The sequence below is a fragment of the Lycorma delicatula genome, chromosome 3 (assembly GCF_047948215.1).
Source record: "Lycorma delicatula isolate Av1 chromosome 3, ASM4794821v1, whole genome shotgun sequence".
Taxonomy (NCBI): Eukaryota; Metazoa; Arthropoda; class Insecta; order Hemiptera; family Fulgoridae; genus Lycorma; species Lycorma delicatula.
The window spans coordinates 115860513-115878946 of record NC_134457.1 but is presented as its reverse complement, the minus strand read 5'-3'; the positions used below and the strand labels follow the sequence as shown (position 1 = coordinate 115878946).

General features: G+C 32.1%; 1 protein-coding gene across 1 annotated transcript; it reads right to left on the bottom strand.

The window, feature by feature from the left end:
* Positions 1–17615: 17615 nt before the first annotated feature.
* On the bottom strand, positions 17616–18032 carry LOC142321198 (general transcription factor II-I repeat domain-containing protein 2B-like). The gene has a single exon (XM_075359194.1). It carries the CDS (start codon positions 18030–18032, stop codon positions 17616–17618), a length of 417 nt encoding a protein of 138 aa, XP_075215309.1.
* Positions 18033–18434: the final 402 nt, after the last annotated feature.

Below are 18434 nucleotides of genomic sequence, written 5' to 3'. Positions count from 1 at the left end.
GTGTCTGTGTGAGAGAGGGAGAGATGTTAGATTAGCTTCTAAACCAGTAACAACCAATTTCAGTGAAACTTATTAAGAGTGTTTTCATAATAATAACGTTTTTATCATTCAAGAACACAAAAGCACTTCAAATATTTTCAGCCTGATAGAATAATGTTTGGTAGCATAAAAAAAATGTAATGTTTCATTTTTTTAATAATGGTTAAATTATATTTAATTCTACAAAAAAAATTGAGACTGTGTTAGCCAAGAAGTAATTATTTCTTCCCTACTAGTTTCCACAAGTACAGTCAATACATATTTTTATCTTGAATTAATTGTAATTGTAAAATTAAAATAAAACTCTTAATTTTATTAAAATAATTTAAACAGCATTCAAAATAACTATACTAAGGAAAGAATAAGAATAAATTGATTCCTGTTTACTTATTTAAATAAACAATAACACATTAGCTATTTTTAAATGTATCATTTCCGTTTTAATTAATGTATTGATCTATTTTTTGAACGATTACTTTTTTTAAGCATATTAATGAAAAATATTTCTACCCTTATATATTTAATCAGAAATGAAAGTTTTAAAAGTAATTAAATATAATGACTTTTTTATAATAACGTTTTTTTTTTTGTGTTTTTTTTTTTTTAAATTAGTTACTTATTTTTACTCTAGCTAACATTGCTATTTATAAAAAAATAAATAAAATCATTTATCTCTTTAAATCTATATTATCACTTTTCAAATTAAATATTAAAGTAAATCTTATTCAACAAATCTTTCATGAAATATTCAATATTGTGTTTATATTACGCATCAAATATAATAGTATGAAATTTCGGGTAACAAGTAGGTAAAATTTTTGGAAATATTCCAAATATCTTTCAACATATTTTGATGCACAAAAGATCTGAAAGGAGTAACACAGGATTTCCTCCACCGTACATTCAACTACGTTTGGAATTTATTTTTTTACTTGTTTGAAATACCAGCTTATCTTTGCTGTTTTCTACCCAGATTATCCCAGTGACATAACGTCATGATCGTAGGAAAATTAAATTTAAATATCAGTTCAGGAAACACAACAGTTTACTTTTAATTTTTTTACGGTAAATTACTGTAACGTGTAACATATAAATGAATTAATTAATTATTTAAATAAATAAACATACACACGCATATACAAAAATACATTCATATCATAATTAAATGCAATCTTATTTATATTTCACAAATATAAACTAATTTTTTTTTTTTTTTTTATTCAAATGTTAGTGCATTTTCATTATCATCAGAGCATTTTCACATTTTCGATCGAAGTTAAAAATTTAAAATTAAATAATTAAAATACTTGACTTATATTAATTGAGTTTAATTATTCTTTTATATATTTTTACTCTTTTAACTTCGTTGAAAGGTATCCTGATGATGATGATGGCTAAGTTATCAAGAGCGTTAAGGATCGGAAATTTCAAAATTAAGTATATTAGTGTATTGATGCAGGAAGTGATGTTTAAAAAATATAAATCCGTAAACACGTGTCAATATGCGTAAAATATATATATTGTGTAAATATTTGTATTTATATCGTGTAAATATAAATCCGTATCAGTCAATATTTTGTATAAATAAAATGCATTTTAACGTTTTAAAATATGCTTCTTTTTTAGAAAGATACACGTGTAATTATTTTAGTTTGGGCCTGAGTATTTTTTTATAAGTCTAGCACCAGTTAAAACTTTATACAAAATTCCAGAAGGTATAAAAAGTTTGATCTTTGCCATTAAATTTACCTTTAAGTCTACAATGCACGTAAATTTTTTTTAGGTTTTTTATTCTACATGGATTAGTTGTATATTACGAGTACATTTGTAAACGCAAGTTTTCAATAAAGATTTTAATTTTAATATTAATAAAATTTTGAATTGCTCTTGTAAAATATTTACCACCACACTTTCAGTCTCTGAGAACGGAAACGACACACCATACGTTTTTCAAATGGCTACCTCATTTACACAGTTCGTAGAAAAAATTGTGTAAATGCTTAAATATCGGACAAAACTGTGTTCTCAATAACTTAAATACTACATTTTTATAAATTTTTTTAATGGAATTATGGAATTGCATTACTAGGCATACCGAATTACATTATTACTTTACTCCAATTACATTAGCAAGCAAAGATTATTTGTTGGGATTACGGCAACAATTAAATTAACTATTGATCAATGAGTATTGCAACAGCGAAATGAATTAATAGGTTTATTATTAGCAATAAGATTAATGTTTTACTTGTAAGAACCAGTTAAAATACGTATTACTAGATAATATTATTGAAATATTTAAAAAGCCACAATCTATCCATGTTATCAATAAAACAAATAATGAGTTACTAAACACAAACATAAAAAATCCAATTGACGACTACAAATTCCATTGTAAAAGTGTAGTGATTGGTAATTTTTATTTTGCCCTTCCGGATATACCAATATTTAAAGATAAATAAAGAAAGATATATTTAAAAATAATTTTTTATACATACCAGTACCAGTCAGATACATGGATGCATATTATCACTCCTCCCATCAATAATAAAAATAAAATATTTAGAAAATATTTAATTGCAACGTTATACCAAAATATTATTTCAAGTAGGTATCCTGTTGATTTTTTACATTGATGTGCACCCTGGTAAAATAAAAAATTACAAATTTGTATTTTAAAAGATTCTTCTTCTTTTTTTGTTTAACCTCCGGGACTACCGTTAGGTATTGCTTCAAAGGATGAGATGAATGATTTTTAGTGTACAAAAATGCCATGCCTGACCGGGATTCAAACCCGGAACCTCCGGATGAAAGGTCGAGACACTACCACTCGTAGGCCGCACTTCAAAAGATTACTTTTTACTTTGATGAACGTAAGAAAAAATATTATACGAAATAAAAACTATTTTCAATGACTGTCATTACGGAATTGTAATATTAACACCGAAGACCCTACTACAATCAGCCGCCTCGTTGTGTTCATTATATCGGATCTCATTTTACATCAGATTGTTACGAAAACAAATATCCTCCTTCTACATGCGATGTGTATATTTGCAATCATACCGTGTACTTTAAGGACTGAACAGTACATCAGTTGCAAACAATAGCTGCTTAAGCTTAGGACAAAACCTAACTATACAAGATAACAGTAACAATTTGATCTTCACTTTCCACATTAATCAACAGCAACAATACCTCAAAATAAGGCTATTGTAATCCATTTTCCTGCGTCTACTTTAAATGTAGGAATCGCCGAATATGCTGAGAAATAAACGTATTAATTTCACAAAGACAGTTATGACTGTTTCTATTATGCAGATGTTATTAAATTTTTAAGAATCCCAAATAGCCAAACACGATATGAATCAGCTAACTAAAATGTTTACAGAGCTACTTATTCCTATAAAAGATTAGATACACCACTTTTAACTTTAATATTTCCTAGTCAAACACTGCTGACTAAATATGTAAATAATGATTTTTATTTTATCTTATTGATTGTCATCCTCTGGAAACAGAGGGCATATTTCAGCAGCGGAATTGATTGCTTTAATTTAGTTGACATATGTGTAGAAATTGATATTAATATGTAAGATTTTGTAAATTCTACGCACAACTTCTATATCTCAAATTAGCGCTGAGCGTCTTCGAATCTACCGGCGTGCCCGTAACACATATGTTCACGCCATGAAGGAAGCCAAACTCAAGTTTTGGAAAGACTCCATGCGCGAGTTGCAACGCGATCCCTGGCAGCTCGCAAAGACTTGTTACAAGCCAAGGCCATTGCACGTGTTGTCCAGCGTCCGGTGTGGGTTAGGTGGTCGTGACCACACTTTAACATCTGTGGTGACTTACCGGGCGTTCCTGGATACTCTGTTTCCAGATGCTCCGGAGGGTGAAGCGGAAATTGGCGTTAGGGCGGGTGAAACACCATTCCCTGGCGTTTGGACCGTGGAACCCGATGATATAGACCGAGTGGTTTCTCGAATGGCACTGAAGAAGGCCCTGGGGATTGACCAACTTGACCCGGATATTTTTTACCATCTACTGCCTGTCATAAGAGAACCGCTTGGCAGACTGTTCACGGGATGCGTAAGCTGGGGCTGCTTTCCGGCTTGCTGGAAGGTGGCCTTGGTAAGGGTACTCCTGAAACCTGGAAAGGATCCTGGTGAGGTCGGCAGTTATCGACCCATCAGCCTCTTGCCGGTTCTCGGCAAGTTGCTTGAAAGGCTGGTTGTGGAACGGCTCGAGGAAAACATTGATATGAGCTGTATTCTAAATCGAGGCCAATATGGCTTCATGAAAGGGGTTGGCACCGAGGATTGCATCTTAAATGCTCTTACCGAGGTGGAAAGCGCCGACTGCAAATATGTTTTGGCTATTTTTATTGATATAGAGGCAGCATTTCCTTCCTTGTGTTGAAGTTCTGTCCTCTATGCTTTGGAACGCCGCAATGTTCCCAGAGCCCTGCAGGCCGTGGTAAGAGACTATTTGTCTAACCGTACGGCACTGTTTAAAGATACGCACCTAGTTGTGGAAAAATCCGTCACCAGGGGAAGCCCGCAGGGTTCCGTTCTCGGTCCCCTGCTGTGGAACCTGGTGTTTGATGGATTTTTGGGGTTGACATTTCCAGAAGGGGTCACGGCCCAAGCTTTCGCCGATGACTGTCTCCTTTTAGTTCGTGGTAATTCACGACCGCAGCTGGAAAGTAGAGCGCAGGCAGCTTTGTCAACCGCCGAGGGCTGGATCGACATGCAAAATTTAAAGATTTCTGTACCCAAGACGAAGTTTATGCTTCTGAAGGGTGCAGACAAATTATCATGCAGTCGAAACCCCCACATTAAATATAAAGGCTGTGTAATCAGCCGAGTAAGGGTTCATAAGTGCCTAGGTGTTTTGTTTGATGATAAGTTGCTTTTTAGCAACCACATTAAGCAAGTTGCGGCGGACGCTGTCTCTGTGATGCACAAACTTAGAAGGATTGCTCGGAAAGACTACGGGCTGTCGGGTCGCCAAATGTACTTGGTGTACCGAGGTGTCTTCGAGAGTATGATCGCATACGCGACGCCAGTCTGGGCGCACAGGTTGGATAGAAATAGAGCACTGCTTCAAAATTTAAGGAGTGCCCAGCGCAGAGCCTTAATAGTATTCACTGGTGTTTTTAAAACAACCTCCTACGAGGCTACCACCGTATTGGGAAAGGCTCTCCCAATCGATTTAGTGGTGAAAGTTCGAGCAGCCATGTGGAAGTTGCGAAGAGGTCGGGAAACCGAGGTATTTGGGATGCGGTTTCGAGCCGGGCTAGAACCGGAGCGGAACGACTATCACAATGCACCGGGTCCAAATTTCGTTCAGTTGCCCATTTCCCGCCTGCGGAAGCGGCTATGGAACCTCGCGATGGATGCATGGCAGCATGAATGGCACACCACGAATAAGGGAAGATCCCTGTATAGATTTATACAGGATCTGAGGGGATGGTATGCCTCGAATTTATTTTTAAGAGCGTCGGGTGCCCAATTGCTCACCAACCATGTGAATTTGATGCAATATCTGTTCAGGTTTCGCCTAGCGGCTGATGAGTTGTGTGTCTGCGGGGAGGTCCAGTCGAACGAACATTTGATGTTTGACTGCCCTGCTCTTGGGGGGGGGCCAGAGACCGGGCCACCCTGGAACTTAGAGGTCAGGGGGAAAACTGGCCGCTCATAAACGGCGAGTCGATGTGGCGAGAGCCGCATTGTCGGACCGTGAGGGGGTTCCTCGATGAGGTTGCGATGTTCAACCGTCATCGTTAGATTTTAAATTTAAATGGGATTTATTGATTCCTATAGCGGAGCTGTGGGAAGTCCTTATCCGAAATAATGGCTGGCCACCAGCCAGTAAAAGCTCCAAGCGCTTTAAATGGTGGACAGGCACTAGCTGGCTGACAGCGACCGAGGCGTGACGGTTTAAATTACCGTCTTATTGTATGACTATATAGTTTTAATTGTAACAAGGGGTGCGCCTCCCCGATTTAGTTTTAATGTGGACAAGTGAGTGGTAGGGACACTTAAGCGGGTGCTGTAAGGCACCCTGCTTAACCGCTCACGCTAGTTAGGAGCTCATTAGGAGCATTTAGGATACGAGGTCGCAAATCTGTTTCTGAGGCACAGTAGCCGTTTTTTGGCACGGACATTTGGTCTATGCTCTAAGGCGACCGAATGGGGTGGTGACGGGAGAGATGCCAGCTAACCAATATCTCAAATTATACTACTAATAAAGTACAATGCAATCATTGTACATACAGTGATCAACAAATCACATATGTATCTACGTACCTGCTCACTCGACAAAAAATGTATCTGCGATTCCAGTTTTCTCTAATATTTCAAGTTATACCTATGAAAAGAAAAATACAGCAGTTATTCTTTTCTGAGCATTACTTTCATTTACTACAGTGTCTATTTATTCGGTCCTCTGCGATTCTGTTTCACTTATTCGCTCAACAATTCGCGTCCTTAGGTTGGAAATACGTTACTGGTAGTAGTTTTAATGTAAAGCACTTCAGATATGATTTTTGTCTCAGATTAAAAGTAGAGATTTATTTAATAATCAACAAAGCAGTTGCACTTTTATTTTTCCACCATATGTATATATATATATATATTTCAGCGATATACTCCCACGAAGCTCAGTTCTTATAAATTATTATAAAGCTCCAGAATGTATATCCCATACAGTGCTTTACCGGCCTACATAAATGATTCTCTTACATTAAAGATACACTTAAAAATTATCTATTGACGATATACATTCAAACTTAACGTTGATACAAATCCTTTGACAAGAAATATAGACACCCTCTGATATATGGAATTCCTGTCTAAAATATTAGTGATGCAGAGAAATTTATTAGAGACGATGAGTTTAGACATCTTATACCGATATCAAAATTTACTAATATACTTTTCTTGTTATTATGGAGCATCCTTGCTGGACAATGTCTCTTTTGACGCTATTAAATTTATAATACATAAACAGGACTTTTTAGCAATTTTACTTTATATCAGTTTATAGCTGTAGAATTAACAAAAGAAAAGTTTCAAAAAACTGTAATGAAACATTTTGAATGTATTTTTTTTTAAGCTGTATTCAGAAACGTTTTGTAAAGTAACATCAAGCTTTTATTGATTGAATTAAGGAATAATGGCATGAGACATTTGTGTGATTATGACGAAGTTACAGAATTTAATTAACGCATATACGTTAAAGTTATCCCCGAACAAAATTCTAAACCCGAGTTGCGGCGAATATTAGCTGCAGTATTAGTAGAGAGTATCACCATTCCGCGCCCAACATCATGCAACAGATTGATGAGTCTCTTCTTAACAGTATAAATTTTAAATGGCCGGGCTGACCTAGATTCAAACTTGTCGTAAAATATATAAAATTGTTTTCAAAAGACTAAAAAAATGTCTTCATATTTTTTTTTTATTGTTTCTAAAATACGATATAATTAACCTTGGTTAAGAGATTCTATTCATTTTCATGTTTTTACGTATATGTGTTAGTGTTCTATTTGTTTTTATATTTCCAGAATATTACAATCAGAAATGTAGTTTTAAAATTGTTTTAAATTTCCATCATTGGAAAAAATATTTTTTATACCATATTTTTTTATTATTTCTGTCAACAATCATTTTTTTAATCTTCATTTTAATTTTAGCTCATTATTAGGATAGAAGTATCCCTTATCTCGGATATAATTTATCACATCCCTTTTTGTAGGAAATCTATAATTTTTTTTTCAACACTATTTCAGCTTATCAACTTGACAGTTTTTCTCTAGATGAGGTGTTACCAAGATGAAAATAAATCAAAAGGGTAGGAATAATTTTTTTTAAGTAATTTTTGTTAAAATAATCCAAAATAAAGTCATTTGATTCGTATATAATAATATTTTATGATGTCTTGACACAGAATCCGTTGTATAGGGTTAAATTTATAAGGCATTGTAATGTTAATTGTTTAACTAATTTAAGAGTTAACTAATTAACTTTTTAAGGGTTTTTAAGAGTTTAACTAATTAAAGATTTTAAACTCTTACCAAATGTCGGGAAATAATAATATCGCTTTTAACTTTGATCTCCTTGAAAGTACTTTTTTTTGTAGTGCAAAAACAAATTGCTTAAGTTGCTTTATCTTTTATTTAAGTTCAGTTTTTCATATTTTTTAAAATTGATTTAATTAAAGCAGCTTTATATTTTGCTGCCTTATCGAATTCCGTTATTATTATTTGTAGATACACAGATTCATATTTTCATAATTTTTAATACTAATAATATATGCTAAAAATAATTTTATTATTTATATCGCTATTTTCCTGATTTGTATTTCTTTACAAAGAACAATCAAATTAAACATTAAGTTTTATGGTATTATTTTTGTAAACATGCAAGCATATCTATCAGTAAGTAGCTATGTTGAAGTAAATTAAAGTACAGGTAACTTATCCAAACAGTTAACAAACAAATGGCGTACATTTATATTGTTCGCTTAATGTAAAATTCTGAAAGAGGATAGGTTACGTGATTTAAATTTCATTTTTTACGATGACTGATATTATAAATCATCCCGTTATCGTTATTATGTAAGACGGATAGATTGAATAGTATTTTTTTTTTTTTTTTTTTTTTTATCCACCCGACCCTTCCGACTAACCATAACTTACGTTATAAAATGATTCATCACCAGCACGATAAGAATGTGTAAACTATAAACAAACAAAAAGTTGTTTATTAATAAACAATAAGTTTCTCCATACTTTGATTAGAATGTAATACTAATCAGAAATTAAATTACAAGAAGTTTCATTTAAATAATAACATTCTTTTTTTATCATGTTTTATTCTTTCTATCCTAGTCTTCCTTCTTTATATCCTTTTTTTATTAAATCCAAAGATAGATTTATGGTATATCTTACCGCAGCCTTAATCTTTCAACCTCTTTAACTTCATGTAAGTGGTTTCCAATCTCACTGATCAAACTCAATAATTTAAATCGGAATACATCTTTTCTGTACATTACTTTCCATTCTTTATCGATTCAGCCATATCATTAATAACCTCTTTAATTTTCAATACCATTTATCTCTTCTATTCTGTATTTCCTTTAAAAAACAGCCGCTTTATCTTATTCACACAATTACTTTTCTTTTATGCCTTTATATGTTTTGTATTCTTTCTTCCCTATTCTAAGATATTCTATTTCTTATAAGTTATAAAATACGAGTATATTATGTAAGTTATGCTGTATTTTTATAATAAATAACCTTCTAATAAAATTACATAGTATATATGTAATTACATTACATATGTATATTACATAGTAATATACTAATAAAATTACATTTTTTTACTTTACCATAATTATTCGATATTCTCATTTATTCTCTTTTATTAGTTAATTATATTTTAGTTTTTTGATAACACTGGTAGACAAAAAATGTTTTTTAATCTTTCTCTAATTGTGATACCATCTCTTTAATTTCTTTTTTGCGTAAATTACAGGTGTGTAAATACAATTTTTCTATCACCCATAGTTTAAAATAAATTACGCTTCGAAAAAAAATTAAGGGAAAGTAGAGTTAAAATCTGTAAACTTAATAATTTTGCATGGCTATACCTGGGCACGAATGATTTCGCGAATTTTGTATAAATAGTCTCAGGCACATCCCGAACTAATGTCCAACACTAATCGTCTAGCATGTTATTATTCCACTTCCCTTCACAGCGGTTTTCCTTCACCGTGTTCATCACTTACATCTCCGAGGTTGTCCGGGAAAAAAACCAGATGTGAGTTGAGGAAGTGTATTTTCAAAGACATATTACATCCCATAGCTCTGTACGAAGTAAGAAATTTTTTAACAATTTCGTGGTAATTGTCGGATTTTTTTGCAAAGAATACTTTTGTAAATGTTTTTAAATGAAGCCCAAGCTGCACTTTCTATTTTATTTAACATTGAGTTAAATATATCATCTTTGACCCACTCTTATTTGAGGACCAAAAAATATTCCTTCTTTAATTTTTCCTTCACTTACATTCGGAAATTTCTGCCTATGTATAATAATCCGGGACTATTCTTCTTTATGCTTTTACAAAATTTTTCATTAATCCTAGCTTGATATGGTGAAGGGGTAAGAAGTGTAAAAATGCCGGTTCTAGGACAAGCATCATCAATGATCTCATCCCCCTCAGACGTCATCACCCCCGCCGTTCAACCATCATCAATGACGTCACTCACCCCGCCTCCACCACCACTACCACCCCTCTCTGACGTGACGATCACGTCACGTAATCGTGATTCGTGATCGTCAAAAAAAAAATTTCGCGGGAAAAAAATGCTGATAAAGCACGCGCGGTGCACGTGTTCGCTTGCTAGGGTGGAGAAAAACCGAATGATGACTTCGCATTAACCTTGTTTACCAGTTTTAAAGTCAACTGATAAGGCATTTGCGTCACGATAACCGATGCATATAAATACCCGCCAAAATTTTAACGGATTCATACCACGTTTTGCAGTACTGTGTACTGTGTTACGTTATTTTGTGTCACGTTGTTTTTTCGCTATTAGATTTGCGTCGTCAACTTGCTATCTTCATTTAAAAAGGTAAGTAAAACTTATTTAAATTAATTAATTAATAAAATATTAAATTGTTTTTCCAGTCAAAATTTAAACGTAAAATTATTAAATTAAAATAATTCTATTTTACTTTATAGTCTAGTTCATAAAATTAAAATAATGTAATTGTTTTCTTTAATTATTTTTCCAGCTAATATTTAAATGCAAAATTATTCACTTAAAATAATTCTGTTTTACTTTATATTCTAGTTCATAAAATTAAAATAATGTAATTGTTTTCTAAAATTAATCCCTTAAAATAATTCTGTTTTAGTTTATAAAATTAAAATAATAGTAATGTAATTGTTTTCTTTTTCAGTGTCAAGATTGAAAACTGGCTTTTTGTATTGGATTATATTTATATTTTCGTCACCTTTATAGAAAAGAAAGTTTTTCCTAAAAGTTATATATATTATTATTATTATATAGTTTTTGTTAATTTTGTTAGAGTACAATGTAAATATTTATTCGCAGATGTCTCAAGAAATGTTTCCAGTCAATGATGAGCGACTAGAAGAAGTTGTTAATGAAGTTTTGCAAGAACAGGATGAAGTGGGGGAGACTCCTAATCGGCAGAAGTATTTATCAGTGCCACAAAGGTTAGTGTATATGGAAGAAAATAACCAAGAATACCATCCTTTATTGAATGATGGTAATGATAACTTTGTAGAAGAGGCTGTTGCAGAGAATAATGCAAGAGAAGATGTTGCTACTGCAGGAAATAGCGAGAGAAGCCGTTGAGAAGCCGAATTGGGAAGCAAAACCAAATACATTTGTAACAACATCATTCATCTTAGAAAACCATGTCAATTTGAAAAGGCAAATATTATTTATTTTTATCTGATCAAAAATATATTTCTTAGTTTTACAGAGAAATTAATAATAGTTTTACAGAGAAATTAATAATTTTCTTTTTCAATTCCAGTTTTCTAGTAAGCAGGAGGCTTATTTTGCAATTAAGCGTTCTCTTAATCTAGAAGAAGAAGCGGGTTATAGAATGAAAATAAAAATACAAAATTCGCCAATGAACGAGGTAATCAATACTGCAGTAATGATATTAACTACAAAAAATTCATCGATAAAAAAATATGAAGGATTTGCGCATAAAATTAATTATGGTATTATTTTACATAAACTTTTAAGTAAAGGTTTTGAAGAGAGAAAATTGCGGAGGAAGCCTGCAAAAGACAGTTTTCCATTCGGATTAACTAACACAAAATATTTAAATGAGCGAGACGCTATTACATGTCAGTTTTGTAAAATAAATATAATTAAATTTATTACTTTTCCATGTGCGCATCCATTATGTTTTAGGTGCAAGTCATTATATTTTAAAAAGTTACCAATTGAATGTCGTCTATGCAATACTTTAATTGTAGCATTAAAGAAAAGTTTTTAAGCCAATTTAAATTGAATAGTTTTATTGTATTTCCCTTTTTGCAGTCAAATGAATATATCATAGAAGACGGAGAATATATTGTTTATCCATATACGAACAATGCAATCAATTTAACATTATGTATTGTAAAACATGAAGAAAACGAATCTGATAAAAAAGAGGAGGAGGAGGAGGAGGAGGATATTGAAATAAATTCATTGACGGAGGATGAAATAAAAGAAAAATATCTATGTCGAATTTGTTTTATCAATTTAATAAATGTAATTTTTGTTTCGTGTGGTCATTCCATATGTAAATCATGTAATGATCGTTTAGAAGCTGACAATAAAAAATCAATATTTGAAAGAAAATGTCCTTTTTGTAGAGGTTATATTCACTATTTAATTGAAGCAAAGGAAGAAAGGGTAAATTAAATCTTTTTATTTAATTTTTTTTATTTTGAAAATTTTATTTTATTTTACTACAATCCTTTCACTTAACATTATTTTCTATATAAAATTATCAGTACTATTGTATTTAATGAGACAAATATGGTAAGAAAACATAACACAGTGCTCTATTAATCTATATACTGGGATATAAGCTAATGAATTGCTTGATGTGCTATAATACAATGCTAATGATAATGAAGTGCTTTAATACAATATCATTTTCTGTATATAAATTATGAGTACTAACATAACATAGCGCTCTATTAATCTAATAAATATACACTGAAATATAAGCTAATTAATTTAGTGCTTGAATACAATATCATTTTCTATATAAAATTATGAGTACTATTAGAAAACATAGTGCTCTATTAATTTAATATACACTGGAATATAAGCTACTGAATTTAGTGCTTATCCTCTCAAATTTTATTTTTAAAAGAAATGCAACACCGTGCTCTATTAAATAAATTTTTATAAAACAATACAAACTAATCTAGTAAATATGCATTGGAATATAAGCTGAAGATTTTTTTACTATTCTTTCACTTAACTACATTATTTTCTAAATAAACAAAAAAAACTTTGAAATCTCTTTAATCTAGAAAATATGCGTCAGAATATAAAAGCTGGTGAATTTAGCACTTGAATACAGCATTCCTTTCATAATGTTCGATGTGTAATTTATGATGTGCTGAAAATGATCACAGACCATGAACTACATCTAATAGTATTATCGGATAATTTATTATCACAATTAAACCGCTAAGTCTAATTTAATATTTAGCAATATCATCAACGTACCTTAATGACAGAGTTGAAAATCAGCCCATAAACAAGAAGAGAGTTAATGTTTCATATCACTTCTTGCAGAAAAACAAAAAAAGGTATTAATGCACATAGTAATTTTGAATGAGAGTTCGAATTTACAGAATTAAACTTCCGATCATATATAAAATTATCGCAAACTACACTATTTACCGTTCTTGTTCTTCCCGACTTCCCTAGACTCCGCATTTGTAATTTGTTTCAAAGATGGTCAGCTGGGATATTCCCACCGAAATCTGAATTTAACGATTGTAATACTTCTTTTTCTTTCCTATTTATTATTCAATAAATGACAAGTAGTGTGTTGTTAGGCAGTTAGATGTGATGAAGTATTTCAGGTAAAGTTTTACCTTTCTTGTATATCTCATCAACATTCGTTTCCACTTCATAAAAAAATCAGTATCTTTAGCACGTGTGACAATTCATTCATCTCTTCTTCTGAAGCAATAACTAACTGCGACTCCGGAGGATAATAAACAAGAAAAAAGGCCAAGATATCCGCTCTGCTTACCTTCAAATTGGCCTCTTCGCGAAGCAATGACTCGAATGCTGCTTCTATCGCGTGTTCGATATCATTTACGTTGATGACCGAATCGATTGAATGCTATGGTTCTATAAAATACAACATCTTAATCGAGCTAACGTACTAAAAGCCGTTGGTTGATGAGTATAGAGACATATGCTTCAAAACAAAAAACTTTGTGGTCATCAACGTAAATGATATCGAACACGCGATAGAAGCCGCGTTCGAATCATTGCATTGAGAAGAGGCATATTTTGAAGGTAAGCAGAGCGGATATCTTAGTCATTTTTCTTGTTTATTATCCTCCGGGGTCACAGTTAGGTATTGCTTCAGAAGACGATATGAATTGTCGCACGTGTGAAAGATACTGATAGTTTTTTCTATGAAGTGAAAACAAATGTTGATGAGATATGTAAGAAAGGTAAAAATGTATCTGAAATACTTCAACACATCTGACTGCCTAACAACACACTACTTGTCATTTATCGAATAATAAAATAGGAAAGAAAAAGAAGTATTGTATTCGCGAAATTCAGATTACGGTGGGAATATCCCATTTTGACCATCTCTGAATCAAATTACAAAATGCGGAGTCTAGGATTAGAGTCAGGAAAAAACAAAAACTGTAAAATAATGTAGTTATTTACAATAATTATTTATGATCGGAGGATTAATTCTGAAAATTCGAATTCACATCCGAAATTACTATGTGCATTAACGGCCATTTTTTCTTTTTCTGTATAGGGTGATATGAAAATTTACTCTCTTCATGTTTATCGGTCGATTTTCAACCTCGCCATTAAGGTATGTCAAGGATGTTGCTAAAATAGTGTAACAATAAAATTATCCGCTAAAACAATTAGCCCTGATAGTACTTATCAGATGTAGTTCGCGAGCTGCGTCTAATTTCTTCTTTGCCAACCGTAGTTCGCATGCTCACTCTTTTCTCACTAACTAGTCTGTTCTAGGAACTCATCTAGCAAATTACGTAATGCCATCTGTTGATTGATCGTTGCATCTGTTGAAGTTACTATCCCTACCAAAGGAATACTACTAATGTTAGATGTGTTAGAAGGAATTGAAACTGAAGACGTAGAAACTGCAGTACTATTCCTCTCCTCCAGTCGAGTTAAGACAGCGTTGTTTGTAGAAGTATTCGTAAGATTATCCATATTTCTCCTCTCCTCTATTCGAATGGGACTAGTACTAGTATTAATCACAGGTTTTACTACGTTTGCTGTACTATTTTACACATTAGTGTCTATATTACGTGTAGGATGCCTTCCATTATTAATTATATCACTATATTGAGGTGGGGAAGTATCTTTCTCAATATTAATGCTACTTCTATTTCCATCAACTTCATAATGCAAACGTGAGATTGATGCAGAAACAGTGTTCGATATATCACAAATGGATGATGTATTTGAAACATCTTCTTCGCCAGCTGGAATCTCGCGCCGTTTTCTTCTTTTATTTTTCATCGCTCTTGAGTATAAATCCGAAGATAAATCATCATCTCTTTCAGCACTAATTAGATCTGTAGTCAGCATTCGCTTTTTTGAAACTGAAATCTGTTTCTTCTGATTTTATCCCTTTATTCTTCTCCGTTATTAAGTATAAATGCGATGACAAATTATCCTCATCACTTCCGCCGCTGGATAAATCTATAGCTGTCGCTCGCATTTCAGACCGTATATCTTTCCTCAATCCATCTAATACATTTTGCGCTTTATCGATCGCATGTGCGATTCTATTTAATTTCCCGAATATTGCGGTTCTGGACAGCATCTTCATTCACTAAGCTAATTATTTTTCAATAGTCTACTACTAAGTTTTTTAAAATTACTACATTCATCTTCTGAAATCCATTCATCCTCAACTACATTCATATACTTCCTGCTGAAGAGATATTCAATATTTCCAGTATTATTTCTATGGTTCTTTATATAAATCACACCATCTGATTTATCTGAATCAGTGCTAGGAGTAATAGACGATGAAATAGATTCATCCGTAATGTCAATTAATGGAGGGGTAGGCCCTGGAATAAATTCCACATCAGAATTTACACTTTCACCACACTCGAATCCTAACCACCTTCTATAGTTACGTTCAAACTCTTCAATTAGTTTTTCACAATTCAACAGTTCCCTGCTTATCCACTCGCTATTTTCATATCCACACCTTCCCACTTTATTAGGTAATGCGTGACACCGAGATGAGTCTTTCTATCGAGAATTCCTTCAATATCAATTTCATCAAAGCTTTCAGCCGTTCAGAGTCAATTCTAGGAAACTTTCACTCATTAAAGCTAGTTGTAAAAACGTTTGCAATCTGTAACAAAGAGAAAATATATTAAATAATGAATTTATAATTTTAATTGGTGACGGCCTTGGGAACCGTTACGTATTAATACGCAGTGGTTTAAGGTGTCTGCGTTTATGTAAGTGTGCGTGTAATATGTTTTTTGTTAAATGAGAATGTATGTGATAGATGTTGTGATGTAAGTCCGTAGATGGTATGTTGTACATAATCATAATAATACAATAGTATGATAGAATATAGCAGGTGTGGCCAAACATTTAGCTTTTAGGGGCTACTTTTCCCATAAAATATAGTCTGCGGTCGACTATGGATATGGGCAAACAATTTTAAAATTTTAGAAGATAATTAAAGAAGTTATTATATCGCCGATTTAAATTGCAAACTTCCACTTTTGGTCAAAAATTACATTTTCACACTATTAGAAAGAGAAAAATACCTTACATTGGCTATGAAACACCGCTATTATGCACCTATTTAATTGAAATCACGTGACAAGCAAAAAATTTATGCGTTTTAAGAAAGTTGTGCAAAATATGCTGAATATGAGTTAGCAGGTTTGCAATCTAAGCCTACGATATATTTTTTATTTTATGAATTCAAACAGTATTTATTAAAATTTTGAAAAATACAATGTTAAGAAATAAATACGAACAAAACATATTTTTTATTTTATGAATTCCAACAATATTAATTAAAATTTTTAAAAAAATTTCAAAAAATAAATACGAACAAAACAAATTTTAAGCATACAATTTTTATTTGGATGAAACTTGGCATTGCATAAGAGCAGCAAGTTTCTCAAAAATTGGCTCATATGAACTTAAAGCAATTCTTAAGCATGACTCTAAATGCAGATCCGTTATTTCCGATCGCTGTTTTGTTTTGATCGCATTCATATAAGAAAATGCGGATTCACATAAATATGTGGAGCCAAAGAAGGCATTGAAACGAGCAACAATTGTCCAAATATTTGGATATTTATCTTTGCTTATTAGTTTCCAAAAATTGCTATCTGAAACCATTGATTTTAGATTTATATCGCAATTAATATTTCGTATTTCTTCTTCTAATTCTGCTATCTTTGTAGTATTAAGAAAATTGTGAAGTTTCTGTGCAGACTTTCAACGTCGATGTCATTAAATGGGTAAGATAAAAAACAGGCAATATCTTCAAGTTCACTTAGTTTGAGAAATCTTCTATTAAATTCATTTAGAAGCATTCCAATAACTTCAGTATATTTGTCGTAAGCAACAGTCTTGTTATTTTTAGATTCATCTGCCAGATTTTGATGTGTTTTAAATCACGACGCTTTAGTTGCATTGCAAGCATATTTAATTTTTCCTTAAACGACTTTAAAATGTTAATCATATGTATTATTGTTTTACTTTTACCCTGTAGTTGCTGATTTCATTGGTTTATTTTTTCAGTAACATCACAGAAAAAAGCAAGATCGAGAAGCCATTCTTGATCATTTAATTGCGGATATGAATCACCTTTAGATTGTAAATATGAGGTTATTTGTGGCAGAAGTTCTCTAAATCTTGCTAAAAATGTAGCATGACTTAACCATCTTACATCAGTATGAAGTAACAGTTCATTGTGTTCTTCACCGCATTCATTCAGCAAAGCGCGAAACTGATGACGTGACAAACATTTAGATCTTATGGAATTTACAATTTTAAACGCAACATCCATAACATGATTGAATTTTAACACTTTTGAACATAATATTTGAGTATGTTTGATACAATGATAGTCAATAAAATTTGGAATGTCATCATCACCTTTACACAAAGCACCGAAGCCACTTTTGTTGCCAATCATTGATGGAGCCCCGTCAGTGGTTATTGATACTAACTTGCAGATTGGAAAATTTGTTCGTGCAATATAATTTTTTAAATAAATCAAAGATATCTTGACCTCTTGTGCGATCATGCATTGGAATAATAGTTAATAATTCTTCTGTAACCAACATATCATCGAAAACCATTCGAATAAAAACACATAATTGTGCAGTACCGATATAGTCCGTAGATTCGTCAAACTGCAGTGATAATACAACGCATTTATTAATGTTTTCATGTCTAATGTCTTCAAGATTTCGGCTCATTCCTTCTGTTCTACGCATAACTGTATTTCGCGATAACGACATATTTTTGATTAATGTCATTATTTCAGATTTATTTTTAAAATTCTGAAACAATTCTTCTCCAGCTTTAATGAATG

What these genes read in the sequence shown, in the direction of transcription:
- LOC142321198 (XM_075359194.1), bottom strand. Translation starts at nt 18,032, where the DNA reads ATGATTGGCAACAAAAGTGGCTTCGGTGCTTTGTGTAAAGGTGATGAT.